Genomic DNA, 25,859 nt, shown 5'->3' with positions numbered 1-25,859 from the left:
TCCTTCAGATGAAATAGAATAGATGTCTTTCAAAACATTCTTGAATAAAGAAGACAATAAATGCAATTCCTAATCTCAGAAGGTACCTTGGAATACCTCAACTTCTTTCTTTTGCAAGGATTAGCAGGAAATTTTTTTTTGTTGTCTTTCAATAACACTGCACTTTTTCTCCAGCTCTGTGATATAGAAAACAAAATCACATCAACATTATGTGAACTTGACAGCAAGGTAGGGCCACGCTTGCCCAGGTTAAGCATTTGTTCTCAATCCCACCCAAATACATCACTACTCCAGGCATTTAGACATAATTAGTTTGAGACATGCTCTCAGCTGCATTAGGGAATTAAACCAGTTTTACAAAGGAAAGGGCTGCTCTTAAACAGTCAGGTGCTGTCAGGGGAAACAGTGTAAAGGAAGAGAGGACTTGTTAGGAACACTAACTGTGCCATGGATTCAGTTGAGTCTGCCATTGAATCACAGACTTATTTTTCCTAAAAGGAAGAAATTACGGGTTTTTCTAAGCATATTAAAACATTATTTCAAAGTGGTGCAAATGCATTATAGTGTATAATATATTAGCAAATACATGACTCTTGATTCTTATGAAAATTTAAACTGGACGTGGAATTGTTGTCAGTTAAGTTCTTATATTCACCACTTTTTGTTGCTTCAAAGAGACTTCTTTAATGAATACTATTAGAACTCCAGTGAAAAAATGACAGTATATGATCACTGCTTTCCAGAGCACCAAGTCTTCAGCCTGAGTTTTATGAGTATCTCCGAATGCAACTGTAGTCAAGATGGATGAGAAGACTGAGTAGTAGTTCTGTATTTTGTAGTAAATTACCCAATGGTCTTTATGGGATGGAACTGACAAGAAAATATTTCTCACTTCTAGCAAGCCTGATTGCAAATCTGTCCTACTAAAATCCATCATACTCACATGCCAGGTGTTTTTAATTACAGATTTAAAGAACACACCACCGTGGCGTTATTAGCACCATTAGCACCACGCTCTACCCAACTTAGACTGTCATTTGTTGTGTGCCTAGAAGTGCTTTTCAAGATGGAACTCTACACACAGTTGTAAAAACTACAAAAGTAGCTGCATCATTCTTAAGGAAACCAGAACAATTTTCTTAAAGAAACCAATTTTCTTTTCTTAAGGAAACCAGAACAAACATTGCTCTTACTTTTTTAATAGTAGTTTAGTTAATAGAGTGTACCACATCTAACTACATAAAATAATTTATAACTCAGCTCTGTACAAAGGAAAAGTAAGTGTAAACACGTTACACTTGGTTTTAAGGCTAGCTGATGAAGAAGGAGTGATACCTATTTCTTTATAGTATTTTTAACTAAGCATTTAATGAATGGCACTATTTTTGGTTTCTTTAAATGTTTTTACAAAAGTGAAAAGTAACATCTTCATTACCTTTTTCTGCTTCTCTTCTGTCTTAGTCAAAAAGGTGATTTTTTGAAAGCAGGATACAGATGATCAGTGGAAAGGGGAACACTTTACCTTAAGACTGGCAGCTTTGCAACTGAAAACTCTTAGTATGCCAGAAAGGTGTGGTGTGTTCTGTGCAAAGACAGTGTGATGCCACCATCAGCCCCAATCAAAGTGAGCTTTACCCAAACCACAAAAATTTACAAAAAAAACGTTAGCAAATTAAGTATGGAATATAAAAGTTAAGCTTCAGGCAAGTCATACAGGATTCTGTGGAAAATTTGCTGTTGACTTTGACAGCAGGCTTGGAAATGACCTATTCCTAACTGAGCTGGGTCATAGCTGACTCACTGACTAGTTCAGCAGAACTGAAAAGCATGTGCTGGTTTAATTTCACCATTTTGTGGCAGTTCTCTCTAAATTCCTATAGAAGTTTTTAAAAGCACATTACAATGGCTGCCTGGAGCACTGCAGGTTAATTATTTCCACTCAGCTTAATTAGATAATAGTGAACACTATGAAGGTATACTCCTCAAATGATTCATTAAAAGTATCTCTCTCTGGTCTTTAACTTTCCTGATGAGTATGAAAAGACTTCTCTCCACGAAATACTGGTGTGCTTGTTAAGGGATGTTATAACATGCTCCACACACGTGATGTGGAAGAGACACAGATGCTTCTCCTCCCTGCAGGTGGTACCAGACACGTGGGCTGTGACCTCTGCAGCCACTGGCACTGAGCCTCTCACACTGGAGCCTGCTGTAGATGTTTTTCAGGACATGAACCCAGCACAGGCTGGGGCCCCCACCCACTGCAGTGAGTGGCACAGAGACTGGCTGCAGCCAGAGAGTGACACCACAGCCCTGGGACACCCCCGCCCCTGGTCTGACTCCTGCTGCTGCCCCTGCGGCAAAGGCAGTGTCTGAGTATGGATTCTAAATGCAAAAAGTAAGCAGGGAACAGGGCCTGTGTGAAATGAAGTCACACAGGTTTCTCAGTCTGGCCTGAGAAAGCATGAGAAAGAATCCAAAAGAATCCAAACAGTCCTTGGTAAAGGACAACACTCTGCAGGTGTTGTTTAGTCAAGGGGTGGTGTTCCACTTAACCAATGATGGTGATGTGTCGCTTTAATGACCAATGAGAGTTTTACCTCTCGGACCTTCTTGAACATGCATATAAAATAAGATTAAGAATAATAAACTTTGCTCTCTTGGACAATGAATCTAAGGGAGTCCGTGTCGTGCTTATCGCTGTTGCTAATATAGTGCGACATCTGAGTCCAGCATCGTACCTGCTCACATACAGCATCAACATGGTTTAGATAAGAAGCTAAATTTAGAGGTAATGAATATTTGAAAGGTCTCTTTCTTTTTCATTCAAATTTCTTTACTTTTTCATTCAAATTATTAACTCCTCTGAAACATTTTTTTCTTTTTTTTCTCTCTCTTTTCTCTACTGAGCTCTCATTCCAGCTCTTCTCTTATCACCCATTTGATTTCTGTCACTCGCTTTTGGTAGACTAATTTTTTTTCTGTTTTCAGTTGCTTTCTCTCATCTTACAATGGTGTTTTTCCTTTTTTGCTTTCATATTTCACAGCACAATCACTGTGTGCCATTGGTTTTTAGCCTCCAGGTTAGAAGTGATCCTTCATTTCAGCTGAAGCATCAATTAGTTTTCCTCCACTGCAAAACTCAGTGAATCTCCACTAAACCAGATAAACTCAATCTAGCAATTAGTAGAAATTCATTCTCTTTAACAGCTTTTCTTTATGGGTCTGTGCTTCTGTTGGTGACCTGCTTCATGCTTTGGAGGGCTTTTCACTGCCCCCACTGTCTCTGGTGCTATCTCTGGGGCCAGCTTTAGGCTCTTCACTGAGCAGGGACATCACCATAGAGGTGTCCAGAAATGTCTGCCCAGTGCTAGGGCCCATTTCACTGTTACTCAAGTTTCCACCTTCTTCACTCTGTATCCATAAACCATCCACAGGATCTCCACTTTCTCAGCATCACTTGATATTCCTGTGGCATTAAATTGCTTGTGAAGACACACACCCAGAGAGAATGATCTCTCATCTGTCTTAAAAACTTCTTCCCAATCTTCTTTCTATATCTCCACAAGATAAGTAATTTTCTGTTGATGTAACTTGTTCTGTGAACATTTTTATGCATTACAGATAATTAAAAACTTCTAATAAAAACAAAAGGGTGGAGGGAAAAGGAAGGAAACTACATAGTTCAGCATAGCAGTAAATCTGATTCACTGTGCATTTTTTCATATGCTCACATGGTCCACTTTAAGTGAGGTTTTTCTAAAGAAGACAAGTGACCTGGTATAAATGTGTTTCCTGTCATAGAAGATCAGCCTAATTTTTACACACACTTAGAGAATGTGTGTGAAAATGTGTTAGGTGATATTAAATTAATTAAGTCATCTTGACATACTAGTGCACTTTCAAGTATTGCACTGAAATTTAAGAAATTTGCCATTTTCAGTGTTTAGGCACCTGGAGATGTTTACAGCAGTTTTAGATAAAGTTTACGTTGAACATTTGTTTAGAAACTGTTCATAACATATTCAGTTTTTCAGATTGAAAAGCTGTATGTATCATGTAAAGGCATGGTCTAAATGATAAAGCTGTGGTTGGGGAATTTAGTGAAGACTGTCAGGAGAAAAGTATGGCCGTGTCTCTGCTTTATCAGTTTTATACTTCGATGCTTATCCACTCTATTTCTTCTCTCCAGTGATACTACTTAATCCTCTCTTTCATCTTTTTTCCTTTGACAATCCCACAAATGCCAAACTGTAGTTACTGGTTTTGACAAGATCACTGGTTTTTTGCTCTTCATTTTCAATCAAATCCTGTTGTCTCCAGACTTCCCAATTGGCTCTGATCTCTAATTTATTGGTAGAGAAGTGTAACTATCAGTTCCTAATCTGCATCTGCCATTGGGAGACTGATTTATAACAGTATGTACAAGAGAATTTAAAGCGAGAGAGAGCAATCTGACTTTTAAATTAGAGTTCCAAGGTATTCCCTAAAATGCTGCCATCCATTCTTTTAACTCAATGCCTTCATGGGTGATCTGAGGTGATCTATAGGGTTTTAGTAGTCAATTACGTTGATAGGTATATATTGCAACGAAAATTAGGAAGCTAGGATCGGTAGAGGAAGAATCAATAAAATGCATGCATACAGACAAGTGAGTTTGTTAAGAATGTTTTCCTGGCATGACAAAAATGCTGATGATCTGCCAAGTAGCCTTCTGACAGCTCACACAGTTCCTCGGCAGGTGCTTCCAAAGAACTGAGGCTGAGGCTTATAAATATTTATGTTGTACATAATTTCATTCTATTCGCTGGCTTACTACATAGAAGGCACATGTACCCTGATTTGTCTCTCTCCCACAAGTCCTGAGCTGTGTCTATGAAATCTGCACTTCATTTTATCTCCCCTGCCTCTCCATCTGTGATGAACCATTAACAGTTTAGTGGGGCTGCCAACCTTTAAGGCCCTGAGAGAAATTCCATCATACAGCTGAAATTGAGCGTAAATCATCATGTCAAGAAACCACTTAATGCATTTCCCTTTCAGTTTTCAGAGTCTTTGTCACTTTTGTCTCAAAATTTTGTATTTAGAAAAATTATCTGTCCAGCCTAGATTTCAGGTCTTATGATAAATCTCTTCCAAAAATGTCATATCCAGAACTAATATAACAGAGAAATTCTCCCCATTTTTTATGGGACGAAATAAAATCCTCTAGGTGAACAAAATCCAAATTTCAGCACTACTGGGAGTTTAGCTGTACTGTTAAGGAACTGGAGGTGGCCAGTGGATTGTAAATGCTGCTGACTCAGAAGCAGAGTTAGACTCAAACAGCAGAGCTAACCTGCTGACTTTTCCAAATATAGGAGGAAGACTTTGAGAAGGAAAAGAAATTAACAGAAATAAAAAAGCATGAAGAGAAAAAAAGAGTGGGTAAAAAAAAGAGGTAGTTTACATGTGACTTTTGTCCTTCACTAACAGTGAAGGAGGAAATTGGAAAAATTGTTTCTAGTTTTTGAACTAGAAACAATTCTCCTAAATAAGATGATTACCAGCCCAAAAAGCTTTTAGGGACTCAGATTACTATGCCTTCTGAATATATTTATCACCTAAATCCCGTTACAAAAAGGCAGCAGTGAGGCAGGTGAGTACCTCTTTGAACAGGGAGCATTTGATGAAAGCAGGAAACAGCATGAGTTTGGGGGCAAGGGCAGCAACAGCAAGGTCTGTCTTGTGCACTTAGTGGGTGTTTAAGATAGACATTCTGATTTATCTGCCACTCCTGCAAAAAGTGGCTTACTGCCCTTGCTTTCAAGCTGACTACAACGAATTTTCAAAGACACCAGTCACACCTGGAAAGTGAGATATTTCGCCTCTGAAAACTCTTTTCTAGATGGTCTTTCCTGGGGTAGTCTGACCCGTCTCTGTAACAACAGGGCAATATGTAATATGTACTGTCTTTCTAAACCTGGGATCATATGTCTGAAAAAAAGTAAATGCATTGAGTTAAGATAGTCTTGGTGTAGGTAGATATGATTAGAAATATACAGGCATTATTAGTCACTTATAATTTTTAGCTTATAAAAATTGATATAATTTTGCATTTTTTCATAACCAACAGTGTCAACACTTTGATAACGTGACCAGGTCACACACATAACAATGACCTGGATGATCTTGGTCAAGTACAATTTTTAAAAGTAGCGCTTTGGAAAAAAAATTGCACTGGCCATATGTATATGTTGTACTCTTGATATTAAACCTTGATTAATAAGTTACAGTTCTCTAGTTGAAGTATCTCTACACAAGAGGTTTAGGCCATTGGTGAATTTAACAGTTGCAATTACAGATATAAATCATGCTAAATAGCAGGCACTCCCACAGGATGTCATGTGCCCCAGGTCTGTGCACAGGTAGCAGTACAGGGGTACCAAGGTTGAGAATATGTGAGCCATGCTCCAGTTACAGAACTGCTTGTGAAATGTAGGGGCCTCTGGGGACATTCTCCCACAATTCCACGTGGTGTCATACAGAGATGAGTTCTAGGGCACTCCCACAGTGAATTCTGGGGAAAAATGTGTCTCACAGTTTAATTTTCATTGCAGGGAAACATTATTAAATCCACGAGCAAGCAGCACTACTGAACTAACCTTAATTTGAAAAACTTTCACATCTAGCCCAGAGGAATTTTTACCTTACTGGGTTAGGGATAGGAGCTATGACATTTCTAGTCAACATATTATTGAAAAAAACAACCCAAAAAGAGTCTGGGAAGTTCAATTTCTCCCGAATATGTGTTTTCAGGCTAAGAATTACTATTATTCTATTCTAGAAGTTTGAAGGAAATAGCAGCAGTCCATCATTATCAGTGTGTTGATGCTTCATAGCTCCTTTCATGACCAGCCACTTTAAAGACTGGTAATAAGAGTTTCTTACTGTGTAAATAATTCTAATCTATTAGACTAACTAGCTTCTTTATGGTCACATTAAGGTTAAGGTTTTTCCTTAACCTGTTTCAAACTGGGCAAATAGGTACAGAATTCACAGGAAATTATTACAATATTTCATCTTTGTCATCACCTTTAGTGTTTTGACACAGCACAGGCCCAGTGTGCAGCATGTTTTCTCTGTATTAAGTATTTATTCTTTTTTTAGCTCATGAAAAATCACATTTAAAGTTGCAGTAGTGATCAGGAGATCATAACAGCAGTAGCTGCAGAATAAACTAACTGCAGACAATGGGATTGAAAATCTTCCATGCTGCTTTCTCATACTGTGAGAAGATAAACCAATCCTCTCACCTCTGCCCTGACCATAGTGTCAGAATTTTAAATTAGCTGCCAGAAGTGAGTACAGACCTATATTGCTCTCCTTGGTTACTTACTCCTCTGACATTACTTTCTCCCATATATATGATTTTGGTTTTGACCTTAATCATATTACTGCAAAGCCCATATGGTTTGCATTGAATTACATGAGCTTTTGTGTGAGCCTAAAAGCAGCAAAATTTTCTGTTTACTCGAGGCTTTTAGTTTCAAACCGTTTAGAAATAATACATCCCTTTATATTTTTTTACAGCATTGTATACATCATCAGTAGTTACATAGATGTGGAACTATGTAATTATAGAAATAATACATGTATAGTAAACTTTTGCGTATCTTTACTCAGTTAAGATAGCTGTAGATATTTCTTCATCATGTCTATTCTAGAAGAATTCCTAAAAAATAAAAAACCCTTTCAGATAAAAAAATTTCTTGCATGCTCATATGGGTACAGTACAGGCATAGTGTGGTGCTGCAGACACCACCAGCTACCCATTTAAAGGCTCAGGTTTGATGCTCAAACTAAAAATAGGAAGTTTGAGATACAATCAGATCCCAGACTGCATTTCATTTTATGCATTTGTCTCCACTACGTTTCTGAGCTGATGGTTAGGTGCTAGGTTAGGCTAAAAGTGTATTCATTTTTATTATTTGTATTAAAAGGTTTAGATGTTTTCTGCCATAGTCATTTAGGTCTATTTGACCTTGTGCTGAAACTGGATTGTTTTGTGTATTCACCAGAGCTGCTGCTCTCTCAGAGGCAGAATTTGTCTGCTGAAAGGTGCTTTATTTTTTCAGGCTGTGGCTGAGTCATCCCTGTTTTTTCTCATTTCTTTTCCATTTCCTTCAATGTTTTACTCCTATACAAACTGATATTTTTTTTCCTTTTATTTACGAAGTTTTATATCCTTAAACTTCTTGCTTGCTGTTCCCAAATACAAGCACATACTTAAGATGGCTTGGGAACAGTTCTACGGCATGTCTCTAACACCAGGATTCAGTGCAATTGCGGCAGAGGGGATAACCAAAGATTATCCTGGTGCCTGTGCCTTAGCACAGGACCTGTCAGTTGTGTCCTTCATCTCTTGCCTTGTCTGTTTTGCACTCCTGCTGTTGTGGCAAGAGCCATCATAGAGCAGCGTTTGTGTTTCCATGCATGCAGTTGAGATGAAAAGTGCAGGAGTTGCATAACGTCCCAGACAGGCTCTGCCTCTCCCAGGAACATAAATCAGGCACTAAGTGGTTTTACAGGTGTTAAGTCTTCCATTTGCAGCAAATATCCACCCAGGCAATGCTTGCTCCTATCACCCATTTTGCATAAGAGGGTTGGTTAGACCTCACAGGAAGATACTCCAACAACTTCCATCACAGTAAATAAGGGTGATGCTGTTCACCTGCTTTTTAGCACATGAACATTAGCTATTCAGCCAAATTAGTTTTTAAAATGAGAGTATAAATAATATTTATATTTTATATATGTAGATGCCAAATATTAAAGGGATGACTACACATCATGATTGGTATTTTAATACTCAGAAAAGGCAAAAGTACCAGACTGGTTATCACAATTGCCAAATTCATTATATGGGAAAACTCAGCCATGGAATTAGAAGTCTGCCAGAAAGGACAACAAAAGATATCTTTGAAATTTCATTTTTGTTTGGTTTCGTTTTCCATCTTAAAATTCAAATTAAATAGACTTAAAATCTTTAAAATATTTTAACATTAAAATTTTTACAAACCTTCTATTATCTTCTGTTGTTTTAAATAAATAATCTGACACTTCTCTGCTAGATGATTTAAGATGGGTTATAAGAATATTACAAGAGATGCACACAGATAAACAAATCCCCTTTATTGGAAAGATGCTGGAAAGATACAAAGACAAAGCAATTTTGTTGTCCTGTTCAAAAATTCTGGTTGCCCTTTGCGATTCATGATGGCTGCAATCTGTTTGGCCTTTTCCCATCAGGATTCTGCTCTAATGATGAACTCTGCAGCATGTACAGAAATTGTTCTCAAGCCTATGTTAACAGTCCTGATAATATATTTTTTAGGTTTCCTCTACGCCCAGAACAGTACCAAACGCAGCATTAAAGAGCGACTTATGAAGCTCTTGCCCTGCTCGGCTGCCAAAACGACATCTCCTGTTACTCAAAGCAAGTTTTATTTTTCATTTTTTTCATTTGATTTTTCTTTTTTTTTTTTTTTTTAGGTTTGCATGCATCAAAACTTACACTTTCATCAAGTGCTCATTTGAGAGGCAAGATATCTGCTGAAGTAATCATATGGTTTATCGAGGTTTAAAATCCAGTGATGAACAGATTTGTCTGTGCAGAGTAGGATGGCAAGATACTAGTGCCAAGGTCTGCCACACAGGAGCTGCTGGCTTGGCACTTACAGTCTGCAAGTCAGTTGACAAGTGATTCCCTGGTTAAATTTAGTAGCTGCTCTCCATGTATTTGAAAAGTGATAACTTTTTGAATTTTTATGCATGTGTCTGTGTGTGCTTGCTATCCAATACACAGGGTGTACCATCATAGCTGGTCTGGGAGGAAAGGATCGGCCCTGCAGGTTTTGAGTATATAACTTCAAACTATTTAGGGAACCCGACTTAAAGCTGATGTCTGAGAGAAAAATAATAATGAGATTGAAAAGAAAATACATGAATGTGAATATATAGGAAAAGCACACTGATATTATACTGAATGTCTTGATAGGCTGTAAGGAAATAAAATCTCTCCAGGGTAGGTAACAGATAAATACAGAGGGGTGGAGGGAGTGAGAGATCAATATATAGATACATATATATTTCTAGCTAGAGATTAATTATACTAATAACACTATAATATCTTCCTATATAAATTGATTCCTATAGCAGATTTTAAAATATCTCTCTGGACCCAATTCAATCTAGATTAATTTAACTTAATTCTAGGCACTGATATGAGCACCTAAAACCAGAAGATGTCAATGTCTTTCCTGTATGCTCTTCTGATAAAGCATATCAATCAATCTCTGGTAAAAAAAGGCCTGCAAGAGCAGTTCCCCATGTCTAGTAAATCCAGGACAACCAAAGACAACTTGACAGGAAATACAGGCCCTCTACTAAATGTCAGGACTCCGCAGGTATAGATCTAGGCTTTCTTTTTGCTATCCCCCTTCACTCTCTTTCATATGCTCCTCTGTAGAGAAAACTCTGGTACTTATTTGTCTTTTAAGTATTTGAGATGAAAAGGGCTAAATTTCTGGATGTACACTGATTTATTTTTTTCATGGTGTCTTCAGCTGATATATTTCAGTTGAAAATAAGGTAGCTTATAAACCACAGTTACTGTTATGACTCTTGTTAATAACTCTTTCTGGATAAGTTACTTTCAGCTGCATGACCTGAGCAATATAGCAATATAGCCCTAGACAATAAATCAGATAATCACAGGTTTGCTTGAGTTGGAAGAGAGATCTTTAAAATAATCTAGTCCAGTCCTCTTGCACAAAACCAGATTGCTCAAAGTCCCATCCAACCTGAATAATCCCAGGATGGAGGAAATAGAAGAGAATTAATAGAGTGTTTGATCTCTTTGTTTGAAGTTACTGGGAGAGTGACACATCCTTATTCCTTGCACATTTCTATGTAAGCTCTTCATCTGCACAGCTAACCAAATATATTAAGTCTCAGAAACCTTGACCATGTCAAACTTACGTTTTCCTTACTGAAAGTATTCTATAAAACAGAGGCAAGGTTGAACCAAAATGAGTGTTAAATATTTCCTATTTGAGAACCAAGTGGTAAAATAGGTACATTTGATCATTTTCTCTGTAATCTCCTCAATAATGAAGTACTACGTTAAGTAAGAATGTTATATCAAGTGAAAACGTTAAGTCTATCATTGTAGATATACATTGTTATTATTCCATTTTGACATCATGTGCTATTTCATTTCTTCTAGCATGAAAGAAGCAACATTATAGTGTCCTAGGAATGAAAACAGCACCCCTTGCAATAACAATCACATTATGTGAAATCCTTAGAAATTATCAGGGAAATATTTTTTAAGCAAGTACTTTATTGAAATATAAATAGCCTGAATTTGCACTTCTGCACTTTTATCAATATGTGCTTACAAAGGTTATCAAAAACTGTAAAATCTTGTTTCAGCATTATTTTAGAATATTTCAGAACATATTTCAGCGTTCCTATTGAAAAAAGCATGTAAAAGAACACTTATTTATGTGTGCTCTAGTCTAGTAAGTCTAAACTTAAAACCATCATTCCCTAGATATGTGCATGTGCTAGTACACAAGGGTAGGACTACACTCAATGGTTTTGAAAAAGGAAAACATGTTAAATAGTTATTAAACAGCTAAGGAGGCTATAATGTGGAGTTTGTGCAGGGAAATGCATGTGAACTATTTTTACAGACATGAATTTTTTGAAGAGTACATTTGCTTTTCACAATGCTTTTACCATTTTTTTCTTTAATGAATAATGAAAGGTTCAAAGCATATCTCCTGTGACATTTACATTAAAATGTCTTTACTATTTAGCTATAAGAAATCTACTAACTTATGAAATCAGTAAGAATATTTTGTTTAGTACAGTAATGAAGGATTGTGAACTTGTTTCTGGTTTTCAGTTAACATGAAAATTCATTTCTATGAAAAAAGGTATAAAAATAGAACTAGTAAAAATAGATTTTCACACATTTTTTAAAGTATATTTTAAAGTATAGATTTTTTTTTCCCCCAGCCTAGTAGCTAGAAGTGTGAAATATTAAAAACTTGGAAATGACTTGTGAATGCTATAGCATTTTAGTCATCACAGTTGGTACATTTTAAGGAAGTTTATGATGATCTTACATTTTTATTATTTCTATCTATAAGACACTAGAGAAGTCAAGTGCGAGGAAGTGATACTGAACCTCTTAATTAACATCATCAGCCTATTGCAGTGTTCTACATTCTCTCTGAATCATTTAAACACAATAAAAATGTTTACTACTAAGAATATACAAAATATTGTGCTCAGCACATTGTCTGGTCATTATCTCTAGCTTCACATTTATTACATGCATTCATTTAGCTTCCAGAAAAGCTTGTAGGTGTCTCTCTAGGTAGCCAGATGTTTTACAAATGGGTGCTTAGAGAACTCAAGTCTTTTTCTGTCTAAAGCCAAAGCCCATTTAAATCCCATGTAGCCATTTGAATATAAAATGCAAGTGAGCTTTCAACAATATTTATTTTCAGGTTGATTTTTTTGCCAATTTAGTTTAAGTACCTAGTGTTGAGTTGCAGTTAAAAAAAATAAAATCATCTGGATCACATTGAGATCGTCTTCTTGAGATGAGTACTAATAGCAACCGATCCTTAACAGGAGAAAGGACAAAGCCCTAAATTTTGTGAAGATTTTCCCAAATAGTTTATATATTATTAAATATCTCTTTAAAAGTTGTTTGTTTTTTGTTTAGCTGAACTGTATCTTCTGATGCCAAATTTCAACCAAGCAGCTGAAAGCTATTATTACTGCATTATAGCAGAACAAAAATTTCTGAAACTGTAAGCATAATACTACTTTAATTGAGTATTTTAATACTGTGGGCTTATGAATTTTGAACCAAATAAAACTTTAAGAATAGAGAGTCACAGATTCTAAGGAAATTAAGTATATATCTTCAGCATTGTAGAAGTGACAGTTGGGTATTTTGTATCACTATACTTCTGTAGTTCATGTAACTTGTAAATCAAAATAAGGAAGTAATTTCATTAAATTAATCTGGAGTACTACATAAGTTACATTTTATGCTGGCTGCACTTAGAATTGGACACACACTTATTTTTTGACCACAAGGTGACTGGCACCCTATTGTAAGTTTCTTTAGCTGTTTTATTGAACTTACTTAAAACTCTACCTAGCAAAAAAATTCGTTCCTAATTCTCTTTGTTTTAGGGGTACATTCAACTGTAAACCTTGAATGTGTATATCCACATTCTTACTTACCTAAAGAAGAGGCACTAAAACCATCATGTTTCCCAACTTAATCTGCTCACCCTCAATAATATTTCTCCTAAAGGATCAGTTGTATGATACCCAAAGTTAGATCTGCTGCTGGAAGTGCAACATCAATTTCGCAAGCTTTACAAAGGACAACTTCACAATGAAAATCCCAGCCTGATACAACGAATTCACATCCATTATCCAACTGAAGGAAAATTTTCAGCTTTCTAGAGTCACTAAAGATTTATAAAATTGTTTCCTTTGGTCAAAGAGTTGTATAAACAGAAAAGTCATACTGAATGTATCATGCATGTTCTTGCAGTTTATTGCTATTACTACTCATGAGATAATATGCAGGCTACTGGATCATCACTGCTGTTCACTATTCTTTGCAGCCACAGAAGCAGATGATAGACACTCTTTTCCTATGAGTTCGAAAATGACTTATTATTTGTCTTTCTTTCTTTCTTTCTTTCTTTCTTTCTTTCTTTCTTTCTTTCTTTCTTTCTTTCTTTCTTTCTTTCTTTCTTTCTTTCTTTCTTTTCTTTCTTTTCTTTCTTTCTTTCTTTCTTTCTTTCTTTCTTTCTTTCTTTCTTTCTTTCTTTCTTTCTTTCTTTCTTTCTTTCTTTCTTTCTTTCTTTCTTTCTTTCTTTCTTTCTTTTCTTTCTTTCTTTCTCTCTATCTCTCTTTCTCTCTTTTCTTTCTTTCTTTTCTTTCTCCGCCCACCCACCCGCCTGCCCTCTCCTCCCTCTCCTTCCTCTCCTTTTTTCTTCTTTGTCTTTTTGAAAGGGTAGAGTATTTATACTTCCTGTACTTCTTGCTAAGATTTCCTTCTGTCTCTTGTACTCTGCAGACACTGTAGAAGATGAAATGGAAATGGCCACAGTACGACATAGACCTGAAGCTCTTGAACTGCTGGAAGCACAGAGTAAATTCACAAAGAAGGAACTTCAGATCTTATATAGAGGTTTCAAGAATGTAAGCACTTCCTTTTTGAATTTTCAATCTGTTTGTGGGATATGCCACTGCAGTCTGAGCCTTGTAAGACTGACTAGCAATGCAGCACATGACATTCAGTAGCTAAATACTGCATGTCTGATCAGATGAGGAAACAATCACTCTGAAACAATAGGTCTAAGGTTGTTAAACTATTTAATGAGCAAAAGATGCAGAAAAAATAGAAAGCATCAAGGAGAGAGTAATTATAACTTAGTATAGTAGGACTTTGTTCAAAGTCATATTGAAAGTTGTGTTGGGGTTGTTTGTCTAAGGATGCAATAATGGAAGAGTACTGAAGAATTTGGTCAGTAAGATGAAAGATTTTGATTGTTGTATTCACAGGAGCTTTCACAAGAAGTAATTGACTTCATCTGCCCTAGATGACTTTTTTATTTGATGAACAGCTGTTGACAACTTCATCAGTTCTCACTAGCTCTACAAATCTATAAACTTCTTAGATCCTTTTGCTAGGAGTAATTATGATTTTTTTTTGTTTTGTTTTGTTTTTTTTTTTGCAGATAAGGTGTGATGTAGTGGCAGGTCCAATGTTTTATTTGGCAGGGATTCCAAGTGAGGACTGCAGTTCATGGGTGTAGTCTGACTCATTTTCCAGTGTGTACAGCTGCCCTGGAGTGCTGGGCCCGTCTTTGACTTGTGAGGCATGTATGGCTAGTATAGCAAAGAAGTAAGACTCAAAAAGATGTTAGTAAGTTTTCTTTAAAAATAGACCTTTTCTCTATTAATTTTACTGTCTTTCATCTGATTAAAAAATATGAAGAATATTGTATGCAGTTAACATTGAATAGAAAATATTAGAGAAATATTATATTAAAATTAATAATAGCAAATTTTTAATCATCAGTGTTTAAAGTTAATCTGTAATTTCAGCTGTAAATATTGCAACTGTGTAGATGCTATTTCTTCTGCTAAGCTGAAGCTAAAGATGAATTTATTTGCATTTATCATCTTGTAGTTTAGGTTTTTTTCATGCTTCTTGGGTGAAAAGGGACGACCTCCTGCTACTACTCAGATGAGTTAATAAAAACACAATGAAGCTCCATTATGGAATCAGAGAGGGTATCTTCAATAGCTCGTACAAGAAGTGTAAATTCTTGCGGAGCTCTCAGCTCTCCTGCGTTCTGTAAAAAATTCTGTAAAGAAAGCAAGACATGCAAAGGGATGTTTTAAACATATATTTTTAACAAAAGCTTACAGTGCAAGCAAGGCAGAGTCACTTACTGTGTCCTGTCTGTATCATCGTCAGTTCCAGAAAGTAATGTTGGCATGTTAATGATTAACAGTGATTGCTCTTAAAAGCTTTTCATTTCCTCAGGTTTCCAGAGAACTTTCCCCTGCTAATGACAATATTCTCCAGGCATTTCAAATCATGATCTAATGTCCCTAATTATCAAAGGCAAAAAGGTACAAAGTGTAGTGGATAAAATAAGCCTTCTGTCTGTTTCTCCAAGAATAATTATTCTTAGAGTTTCAGAAACTAAGAACCTATTATTTCTTTGCATAAAATGAAGTATGGAGAAAGAGAATAGATTATAAGGAAGTATTTTAATTGATATATTTTTTAGAATTTTCTGAAAAGAGGAATTCCAGCTCTTCATATGCTTTTCTTTTCCAAGATGTAAGTTCTACTTACATCAAAGAAATGTTGAAGATAAGACATGGTAATACATTTTTAGCCATATGTTTCATTTCCTTATCAGTACATGATAATTCAAGACGTGCATGTGTAACATATCTTTGACTAGATAGAGTTAATGGGCATGACCTTCAGTGTTTTTGTGTATAATATCACTGCAAAAATTATTAATTATGATCTAAAATGTTGTAAAGCATGCCCAGTGACTCTTATAAAGGTAAATCAGTTTAAAGCAATATTCTTTAGACCAAGCATAAAATTTCAGAATTGGATAATTTCAAACTTTTTCTTGAGTGGGAGTTTGTTTTATTTTTTGTTTACCAGTTTCTGCTGCAATATGTGGTGCTAGATCACAGTTCTCTAATCACTTCAGAGAACTGGTAGGACAGGTCTACCTCAGCTCTATGAGCAGCTTGTCTATGCTGATTAATTCACCTTTCCTGTCACATATCAACCTTTTATCAAATAGATCTTGAGTGGCTTTGGTGGGTGCTGATCCACAATGGCATTGCAATGTCTCCCATGGTCTGTGCTTGGACCATCTCCTCCTTACAGTGCTCCATCATCCTCTTCCACCTGCCACAGGCCACCTGCCTTCTCACACTGGGATCCAGCTTAGTGCTATCCTGCCAGTATTTCCACTCCTGCGTGCTTCACGCATCTGCTTCGTGTACCAACGTCTCCTGGGTGCCACCCAGCTGGACACTGACTTTGCTTTGTTGGCCATGAGCCATAAAATGTGTCTGTCTGTGCAGAAAGGGCAGTTCTGCTGTAGGTAAGGCATTTCCAGCAGGTTGAGGGAGCCCTGGGAGGCCACACCATACTCACTCAGCACTGGTGAGGCCACATCCAAAGTGCTGTAGCCAGTTCTGGGCTCTCCAGTGAAACAAAAGTATGTGGAGAAAACAGAATGGAGAGAGTCCAGCAAAGGGTCACAAACACGTGTAAGGGACTGGAGAACCTCTGCTGTGGGAAAAGGCTGGGAGAGCTGAGACCGATCAGTCTGGAGAAAGCTCAGCAAGGATCTTACCAGCATGTATAAATATCTGAAGGGAGGATGTAAAGATGGAGTCAGGCTCTTTCAGTAGTGCCCAGTTCCAGGACCAGAGGCCGTAGGCACAAAGTGAAACACAGGGTGTTCCCTCTGTACATCAGGAAAAGTTTTTCACTGTGAGGGTGACTGACCACCAGCACAGGTTTCTCCCTGGGTTTATGTGATCTTCCTGCTTGAAGATATCCAAAAGTTAGTTCCCTGGCCATGGTCCTGGGTATCCTCTCTAGGTGGGCCTGTCTATGCAGGAGAGTGCAACCAGGTATCTCCAGGGATCCCTTCCAACCCCAGTCATTCTCTGAGTCTGTGATATTCTCTTTAATCATTCCACTAAGAAGGAACCTACTGAAAAGATTTAATGAAACACACAGGCACTCATATTTAACATGGTGTCATCAAAATCTTGTGCAGATCCTACCTCTATGCTTTACGCTTTTTGCCTGACTTACTCTTTCTTCAATAATTTAAGTATATAAAGCAAGATAAATTAAAGCGTGAACTTAAGTGAGTGTAGTTCTGCTGAGGTTGTGGTCCTGTTGGATGAAATTAGCAGTGCCCTACAGCACGTTCATACTAACTGAAAAGCTTTTGTCTCTAAAATCTCACTTCGGCCTGCTTATTTCCCCTAATCCTGTCGAGTTTTAGCATGTCTGTTCTGAGATAGGGATGAAAGAACTTTTTATAGCTTACTTCCAGTTATTTGTTATTTTTGACTTCAAGTTGCTTACATGTACAGTTCTGACTGACTTCAGATGAGAAAGCAGTAAAATCACCTGCATTTCTGGAGTGTTGATATTACAAAGTTTGATTTATTAGCGCCAATTTGATTTTCCACTGTACACAAATTACATGCAAAATCCAGGTGGAAGGAGCACAGGGTCTCACAGAGCATCTTTGTGTGTATGTAAACACCTGAAAGCTTTAGAAAGTCTCAGATCCCATCTACTACTCCCAGTAGTAGAGCTGATGCTCTGAGTAAGCAAGAGGTAGAGTATAATTGCAGGGAATGCTGGAAGACGATTGAAATGCCTTTGTGACAATGGCTGTTTTGGTAGAACTCAAAGTCAACATTTAAAAGGAAAGAGAATATACACTAAAGAAGATGTAAGGAGGTGGGGCAAGCACCTTCAGATGACCTAACAATTATTATATGGAAAACTATCAAGGGAGAACTTATGTTTATGTTAGGTAATTTAGCCATTTTTAAGCTTCTATACTAACCTTGAAAAATGAGCTTAATATAAGGCCTAAGCCCTTCTCAGGCTGAAAAGGTTGTCCCCAGCATTCTGGCTTTACAATATTCCTATGCTGTTGATGAATTGTTGCTCTGCTGCCATCACAGTGGGACATTTCCAATTTGTATTTGGCTTCCTGTCATCCCATTTCTTGTAAATTGAAATTGTGATTGCTGCAGTCATTAACCTTTCAAACCAATGGCTCTGTGGCAGTCCTAGTACAAGTGGTACTTCACAATAAATTGTACAGACTATCAAGCATGGACTCAACATGTGGTCTTGCTTTATCTTTTGTCCATTGATAGATCTCTCCCAGTTTTAAAAGTGTCCATTTAAAAAATACCTAGATAATGCCTTTGCTGCACAAAAGATGCTCCTGTACTAAATTTAAATGTTAATAATCTTTTCATTTTGGTTGATTATTCTTGTAAAATTCTTGTAGAGCTCTGTGTTGGGAAACTCCTAGATGTTTCCAGAAAACTGGAAGGATTTTTCATGAACGTTTATCTTACCTGTATGTCAGAGAAAATGTAAATTGAAGTCATAAATGCATAAAAATCTCTGTGGACACATACTGGAGCTTTAAATAGGCAGCTCCACACTTTTGACATTTATTGGGAAAACGGCATTTCTGAGACACTTCTCTTTTGCAAATGAGACAAAGAAGGATAGTAAGAAAATAAATCTGACAGTGTTACAGCTCAAAGATCGGTTCCCTCATCATACTACCCATCTTTGTGCATAAATTGAAATATGCTAATTTATTCAGAGATTTTTCTATCTCAGTTACTATTTGATGGAAACTTTGTGTCGCTGTATATTGCATTTGTGAGTATCGCAGAAAGTTTAAAGGAAGCTAGTTTCAGAGGTGAAAAAGATCATTTATTGATTGTCTAAAACTTTTGAGTTTTGTGCTTGAATATTTTCCCATTTAATTAAAGTGTTAAAAATCAAAAGAAAAATTATAAGTTTTGTGAAAGTAATTGAGATTTAGAAAAGTAAAATTGGGTTGGTACATGGAATACAAATAATTTTCACTGCATAAATAATTTTTCTACTCCTGCAATTTTTGTTTAACAATAAAGATTAAAATTGGGTATATAATGTGCATTTTGCTGGATATGCACTAACTTATGCAAAAGCTGAAACACCTCAATGTAATCTTGAGTACCAAAGTTAAAGTTTTCAGAATGATTTAACTTTTCTTTAATATTTGATACTATGTACATTTGTTTTTTCACTGCAATTGGAAGCTACTTGGTAAGAAGGAAGGTATGAGAAACGTATCTCAGTGTCCTACACATGGATGGCTTATACCTTTATGGCTATGCTCTTTGCACAGCCTCTGACCTGCGGCTAATGGAGATGTACAGTTCAGTATTTCACACCTGTCTTTCAAATGTAGTTTGTAAGATAATCAATGTCTTGATTAGAAATTATTTAGTACAGATTGACATCTTGTACTGACAAGGGATATAGACATTTGACTATTGAAGAGATTAAAAAATGGGCATTGTAAAGAGTTAAAATACCTCTGTGATGATCCAAAACAGAGATTTTGAAACTCCATTCAATTTTCCTTGCTTTCTTACTTAACCTTTTCCACCTGTTCTAAAGCATGACAAGGGACAATGACAACATAATCCTCTTAGTTTATATCTCTGGAACATTGTATATTACGAAACAGAGGCTTTCATGCTACAAGAAGTAATAAAATTTAGCTTGGATCAGCTTTCTCTGAATTGGCCGTGTCATCTATCTCACAGAGACAACAGGATGTCTTCAATTTGTTGTGATCGCATTCAATTCTATACTGAACCTGTATGTTTGTTTTGCGATGAGTAAGTGCAGATTCAAGATTAATACAGATCAGAACAGAGAGGAAAAACCACAAACTGAGTATGTGTGGAAATGGCACTACTGCAAGAGTATTTTGCCCCTGACATCAGACCTCCAAAGCTTGTTCTTGTAGATGAACTAGCTTAGAGCTTAAATATGTTTTGTAACCTCCCATGGGGAGCCCTAGGACAGCAAGGAAGATTTTTCATTTGACCAACAGTCGGTGCCGTTGCTTTTCCTTAGGATGTGATGACTGTCTGTACAAGTCTTAAAACTTCACAGCAAGCAGTCTTAGCAAGGTCTTTCCAAATGCAGAATTTCTGACCCAACAGAACAGAGCCTAGAAGAAAAATATAGATCAGTTAAAGGTTCCTACCTGGTTTTCTTGGCTAACATGAATCAATACTAAAACCATTTGAGCTATACCCCTCTGTGACTCTGGATATCAAACAAGGGATGCTCTACTGGGCATCAGTGCGTGAGACATTCCCATTGTGCTGAAAGCTTTTGCAGAGGTGCTGACCCCTCTGCACAAAGCAGTGTTTGAACACCAGTGTTGTGGACATACAGAGGTTGTACATACACAGAAGTACCAACAACATGTCTTTTCAGATAGACATAGTGATGACATCTGAACAGGTTGTGCCTCATGCATATAAACCTGCTGAGCTTAGAGCATAGAATTGCCAATAAAATGGAAAAAAAGTAAATGGAAGTTCAAAATCTTACAAGGAAATCAGAGAGTACTAATTCAAACTGGAAATTAACATCTACCCAGGTTAGAAAACTCGTGTTACTTGTTTGTCTTGATAAACTAAACAATAGACAACAGCATGATGAAGCTCAAGCAAGCCTAGAAGCTAGATATCATGTGTGCTGTCAATAGACAGATTTCTGTAAATCTTTTTCTCTCTAGGGTTTCAGTAGACATGTATAATGCATATAGCTCAAATCTCCTTTTTTAAATTTGAGTTCTTGTTTTCCAGTTGTGCTCCATATAAATTGTTTTATCAACTTTAGATGACTGAATAACTTTTTAAATTACTTTAAAATAACCAGCCAAGGAAGAATTTTGTTATTATTTTACAAAAGCCCTGCCATTCATTTGCTAGGAACTTAGAGAGAACTCTTCCGTATTTCAAACAAAGCTATGTAAAAATCTTTTAACAAACTGAACAATAAATAATTCTTACATTCATCATGTATTTTCTTCAAGTGTTAGTAAAGAGACTTAAAACATTTCAAAAGTTTTTCAAGTAAAATAATTTGGAAGAACAGTTTGACAGACCTAGAGTGTAGTTGTCAATCATCACAAATTTACAGATCTTAATGTGTTCAGTAGAGATATTTGTTTCAATTAGTCTCACAGTTACTGGCAGAGATTGAAGACTTCTTTCTGAAAGTTAATAATGAACTCAGTCCCTACACTTCTATTCATCTCATGGCTTGCACAGAGGTACTTCATGTTGTGCTCACTAGGGAAAAAATGTCATCTAGCTTGCCAAAGACTGTCTTCATAATAGTGACTGCTTGCTCATGAATTATCTCTGAGAAAAGTAGATGCCAAATCTCTAATTGAGAAATGTGCAAAAAGACTGATTTTAAGAATCCAATAGTAATAGTAGTCCAGAGCACCAAATGCCTCTAAAGTTCTTTGTAAAATAACAAAACAAAATAAAAATAAAAAAGTAAGCATCAGATTTTGGTGGAATTTTATTGTTCTGTGTGCTTGTGAGCCCCTCCTATTTGGAATTGGCAGTACCCTGTTACAATACAGTGTTCCGCTGTGCTCTCCCTGGGGCTCACAAGTGCCAGGCTGACACTGGAAGCACAGTGCAGACCTTCTGCTTTACCAGCCAGATGCTCAGTGTAACTCATCTGCTGGAAGAGCTGTTTTCTACCACATGAGCTTTTATGTGCATCAGTTTGGAATATAAATGTTTATGTACTGAAATACGAGCAGCCAAATGTCGTCTTTGGCTACAGCTCACTGCAGCTACTTTTTTGCAGCATCTGGACTAAGCACTGCAGAGCCTGGTATTTATGTGCAATGGTTGGATTTTGGTTTCTGGGTAATCACTAACATTAGAGCAGTAACATTTGGTGCAATGCAGCTCTGATGGCGTTGTAACTTAAAAATTTAGTAAGGAGACACTTCTTACTCTCCTTTCTCTGCCCATCCCCTTTTCTTTATGAGGTGCAATGCATATTAACTATAACTGCTGTAAGCATTGTACTTTATAACACACAGCTTAACATAAAATGGTTCTGTGAGAATATTTATCAGTTGAGACAGCAGCATTCAAAAATCCCTCTACTAGGCTTTATGGCTACCAGTTTCCTTACTTTTAAAGAATTTGTGTACAAAATTCTTCATTAAAAATTGTACTAAGTTGTTTCTCTGTTCCCCTCCAATTCTGATGCAGCATGTGATATTTTCAGATGGGGATTCTAAGCCTGAAAAATGAGGGGAGAGGGAATAAATATATCTTCTGGTGAAACTTCTTGAAGGTGCAGTTCAATCTTTTGGGTTCTATGGACTTGACAGATAAATCTTATTTGTGCTGGACTCAGGGATCTGTCATGAACCCCAGGAATTTCCAAATTATTTTGGATATTTATATTTTTTTACTTTAAATTTCTGATCAATGTGAACAAAATTAGCTACCTACAGGTTTTGTTAGAAATAAGTGAAACAGACGGAAGTCCTTTCTTTATTTCAACAGGATTAATTTCATTTACAAATGTCTTTAGATCAACATCCGTGCTAAAAATAAACACTGGTAAATCTTCAAACAAAACAGCAAATCACAAGTGACAAAGCCTCAAGGTCAAGTCTTTCAGTGTCAAGGAAGTTTATTACAAGTCTTGGGTCAACCTGCATTTATCTTTGAGTGAAAGTGTCTGTCAGAGCCCATATTGTTTGGATCAGCTGGACATTTGCACAGTTGCACTTCAATTATGTGAATGATTCTCATACTAGCTTTTAAGTAATGGAATTTATTCAACCCAATGAATTCCATTGTGAAACATTCTTAAAAGATCTTAGCTGCGGTGAGTGTCAGAGAAGAAATAGGAGCCAATAACTCAGAGGACAGCATGATTCAGTAAACACAGCATGAAACTTGAAGTCTAAAGACTCCAAACTTTTGGCTTGCTGGCTGGCTTATTAACTGCCACACACCTTTAAAAGCCTTAACCATCACACTAAAAAGCCTTCTGGGTTGCCTGAGAGCATTATACCAGAGCTTCAGGGCCTGCGTGGGCTTCACATTGACAGTTGCCCTATTTAATGTCTCTGGTCTGACAGCCAAAACCTTTCAGAGGTCCCTGGCTATCTGAGAGATTGTGTCTCAGCCATTGATCAAAGCCTCCTCAAACACATCTTGGGAACCAAGTGGGGAGTACCAGTGGGGGAGCTGGTGGCTGTGGGAAACTGAACTTTCCCAGGAGCTGGAGATAGCAAAGTTCATCCCTAGAGGAGAGAAAAATGAACACTGAATTCCTCGGTGTTAAGAGTGAAATGTATTTGAGGGAGGTACTTTACCCCTCAATGGCCAAGCTCCATATCTGTCAAGCAGGAATCACAGTAAACTCATGCCTGAAAACACACTGATCTAGGAAGCACTTTATGTATTTCTAACAATTATTTACTCACTCCATTTATGCATCTCTGATGCTGTGATCACCTTTAGAGTGACCTCAGAAAAAAAGAAGTGCCAAGAACAACTTTTAAAAGTGAACTCTTAGTGACTGAATATAGCAGTATTTCTATCTGAAATACTATCTACAAGCAATTACAAGTATCAGAACACCAACATGAGTGTGATTTTTCTTGTGATTTAAAATGTCAGCATTAAGCACTGTATTTAGATGCACAGGCTACCAAGTCAATAGGCTACTTCACTGAAAAAGAGGCATGGTACCACCCCTGTAATGGAGCATAAGTTACAACAGCCTTAATTTCCTATTCTGTTCTCAAAATCTGTGGGCATGAAACAAAGACAAACTTAATGTGCCATAAACTTAGCAGACTGTGCAAGAAGTTTTTATGTCCAGCAATTTCAGCTTCAATGTATCTCCATAAGGAATGATATGACTATGAGAAATCAAATCTCTTTTTTAGGCCTGAACTGATTGATAGATTATTCTTTTTAGATCTGTCTGATTCCCTAGTTATCTGTTTTTATTCTTCCTGTTACCTGTTTTAACTGGGTAATGTGTTCTCCTTTTATTATTTCTCTATGCTGTTCATGTTTTCATGAATATATGCCAGCAAATATCGATCACCATTTATATAGGTTTATTTAAGTATTCAGTTCCAATGATTTGACTGATGCTACAGATTTTAAATGTGCTGCCAAAAGCAATGTATCGAGTATCCACATTTGAGGAAAGATCCAGAACAGTCTGAAGGAGATTCATATAGTTCCTTTAGATTTTTTGCTGTGCTTAAAGAATTATCAGTTCATATGTCTTGCTAAACTTCAGACTTCATTCTGATGCTTTTCTCATGTCTTTGAATTATAGGAATAATATCTCCTTTATAAGCAGCAATGGTACATCCTTCCTTGTCTTATGGAACTGTTCAGCCCTCCTTCTCCGAAGGATTTAGATGTATGACCACAAAGCCCACTCTGGTCCTTCCATGATCACCATGGGCAGTGGTCAAGTGGTCTTGTGGTCAAATGGCTTCTTCTTATCATGGACCCACACCCTGGGGAGGCCCTTGGGCAGCAGAATAAAAGTGTCAGTGTGCTGTGCTGGTGGACTGGGCAAGCACAGAAGTGACAGTGAGGTTTTCATACGCGGGGAGGGGACCGTGTCTCAGACACTGAGGGCCAGAGTTCCTCTAGGATGAAGCATATTGCCTTCACTGTGAGGACAGGGAAGAGGCATTTCTTCCCACAGACCACCTCTCCCTCTCACCCACAGCAGACACATACACATCATTGCCTCAATTGTGTCCGATTTTCCCCACTGTACTTGGTGAATCAGCTCCAACTTATGCTAATGTCAGGCTCAGTTTTATAAATATTTATGTAGGTAAGCACATTTGTTCTTCTGTTTGCACTGCTGGGGCTCTTCTCCTGAGACAAAGTGTTGTTAGTAGTGGAGAAAGCAAAAACCTTTGTTAAAGGGTAAATGTATTACCATATAAAATATAAATAATGAGCACAGTGTTTGATTTTCAGTGTCTAAACCAGTCCCCATCGAATTTTATGTTCTTTGCCATTTCTTCAAGCTAGCAGGAGGCTGTAGGCACTGAAATTCCTTGGTCTTTTCATTGTACTTAGCACTAACCAAATATTGACCTGTCTGGCTTTACCACTGCGCATCTTTGAAAGAAGGAGCAACCACTCTGAAAAATAAGGGAATACCATGACTTAGGACACACTTTCAGCCTGTCTTTCATTCAGACATATGTCTCAGGAATGCAAAACTCAGTGTTCTTACTTCATTATTAAAGTGAAAATTTGGCTTGATGTCAGTGCTTAGTATCAAGAACCACTTGATTGACAAGCATTTAAGACAGGATATAGAATACTTTTTCACCCCCGACATGCTGCTTCTGCTTCATAAATACCTCATAAATAGCCTAAGTTCAGGCTTTTCTGTGTTCAGATATGGCTATATAAAGATGGCACAAGTCCACTAACATTTAACAGAAGGTTTTTAGTACAGTTTCTTCCTCAGTGAATCTTCCACTCAAGGGTACAAGGAGCTTCTAGGATAAACAAAAGCACCCTCATGTTAGAAAAACAAA

General features: G+C 37.0%; 1 protein-coding gene across 9 annotated transcripts in view; it reads left to right on the top strand.

Annotated features, from left to right (window-relative positions):
• Window positions 1-25,859, top strand: part of KCNIP4 (potassium voltage-gated channel interacting protein 4) — a 386,258-nt gene that overhangs the window by 333,563 nt on the left and 26,836 nt on the right. For 7 of the 9 annotated variants that reach the window (XM_005517807.3, XM_088056856.1, XM_088056852.1 and 4 more), the window contains one exon: window positions 14,168-14,292. In XM_005517807.3, the coding sequence (XP_005517864.1) occupies window positions 14,168-14,292 (125 nt within the window). Of the gene's footprint in view, window positions 1-2,659; window positions 2,792-9,376; window positions 9,479-14,167; window positions 14,293-25,859 lie in introns of those variants that run through there. The other 2 variants (XM_088056851.1, XM_088056854.1) reach the window with 2 other exon arrangements.

Source organism: Pseudopodoces humilis, chromosome 6, assembly GCF_049639895.1.
Source record: "Pseudopodoces humilis isolate 2021_Gansu_Grassland_sample_001 chromosome 6, ASM4963989v1, whole genome shotgun sequence".
Classification (NCBI taxonomy): Eukaryota; Metazoa; Chordata; class Aves; order Passeriformes; family Paridae; genus Pseudopodoces; species Pseudopodoces humilis.
Note: the sequence above shows the minus strand (reverse complement) of the source record. Positions and strands in the feature narration are given on the sequence as shown.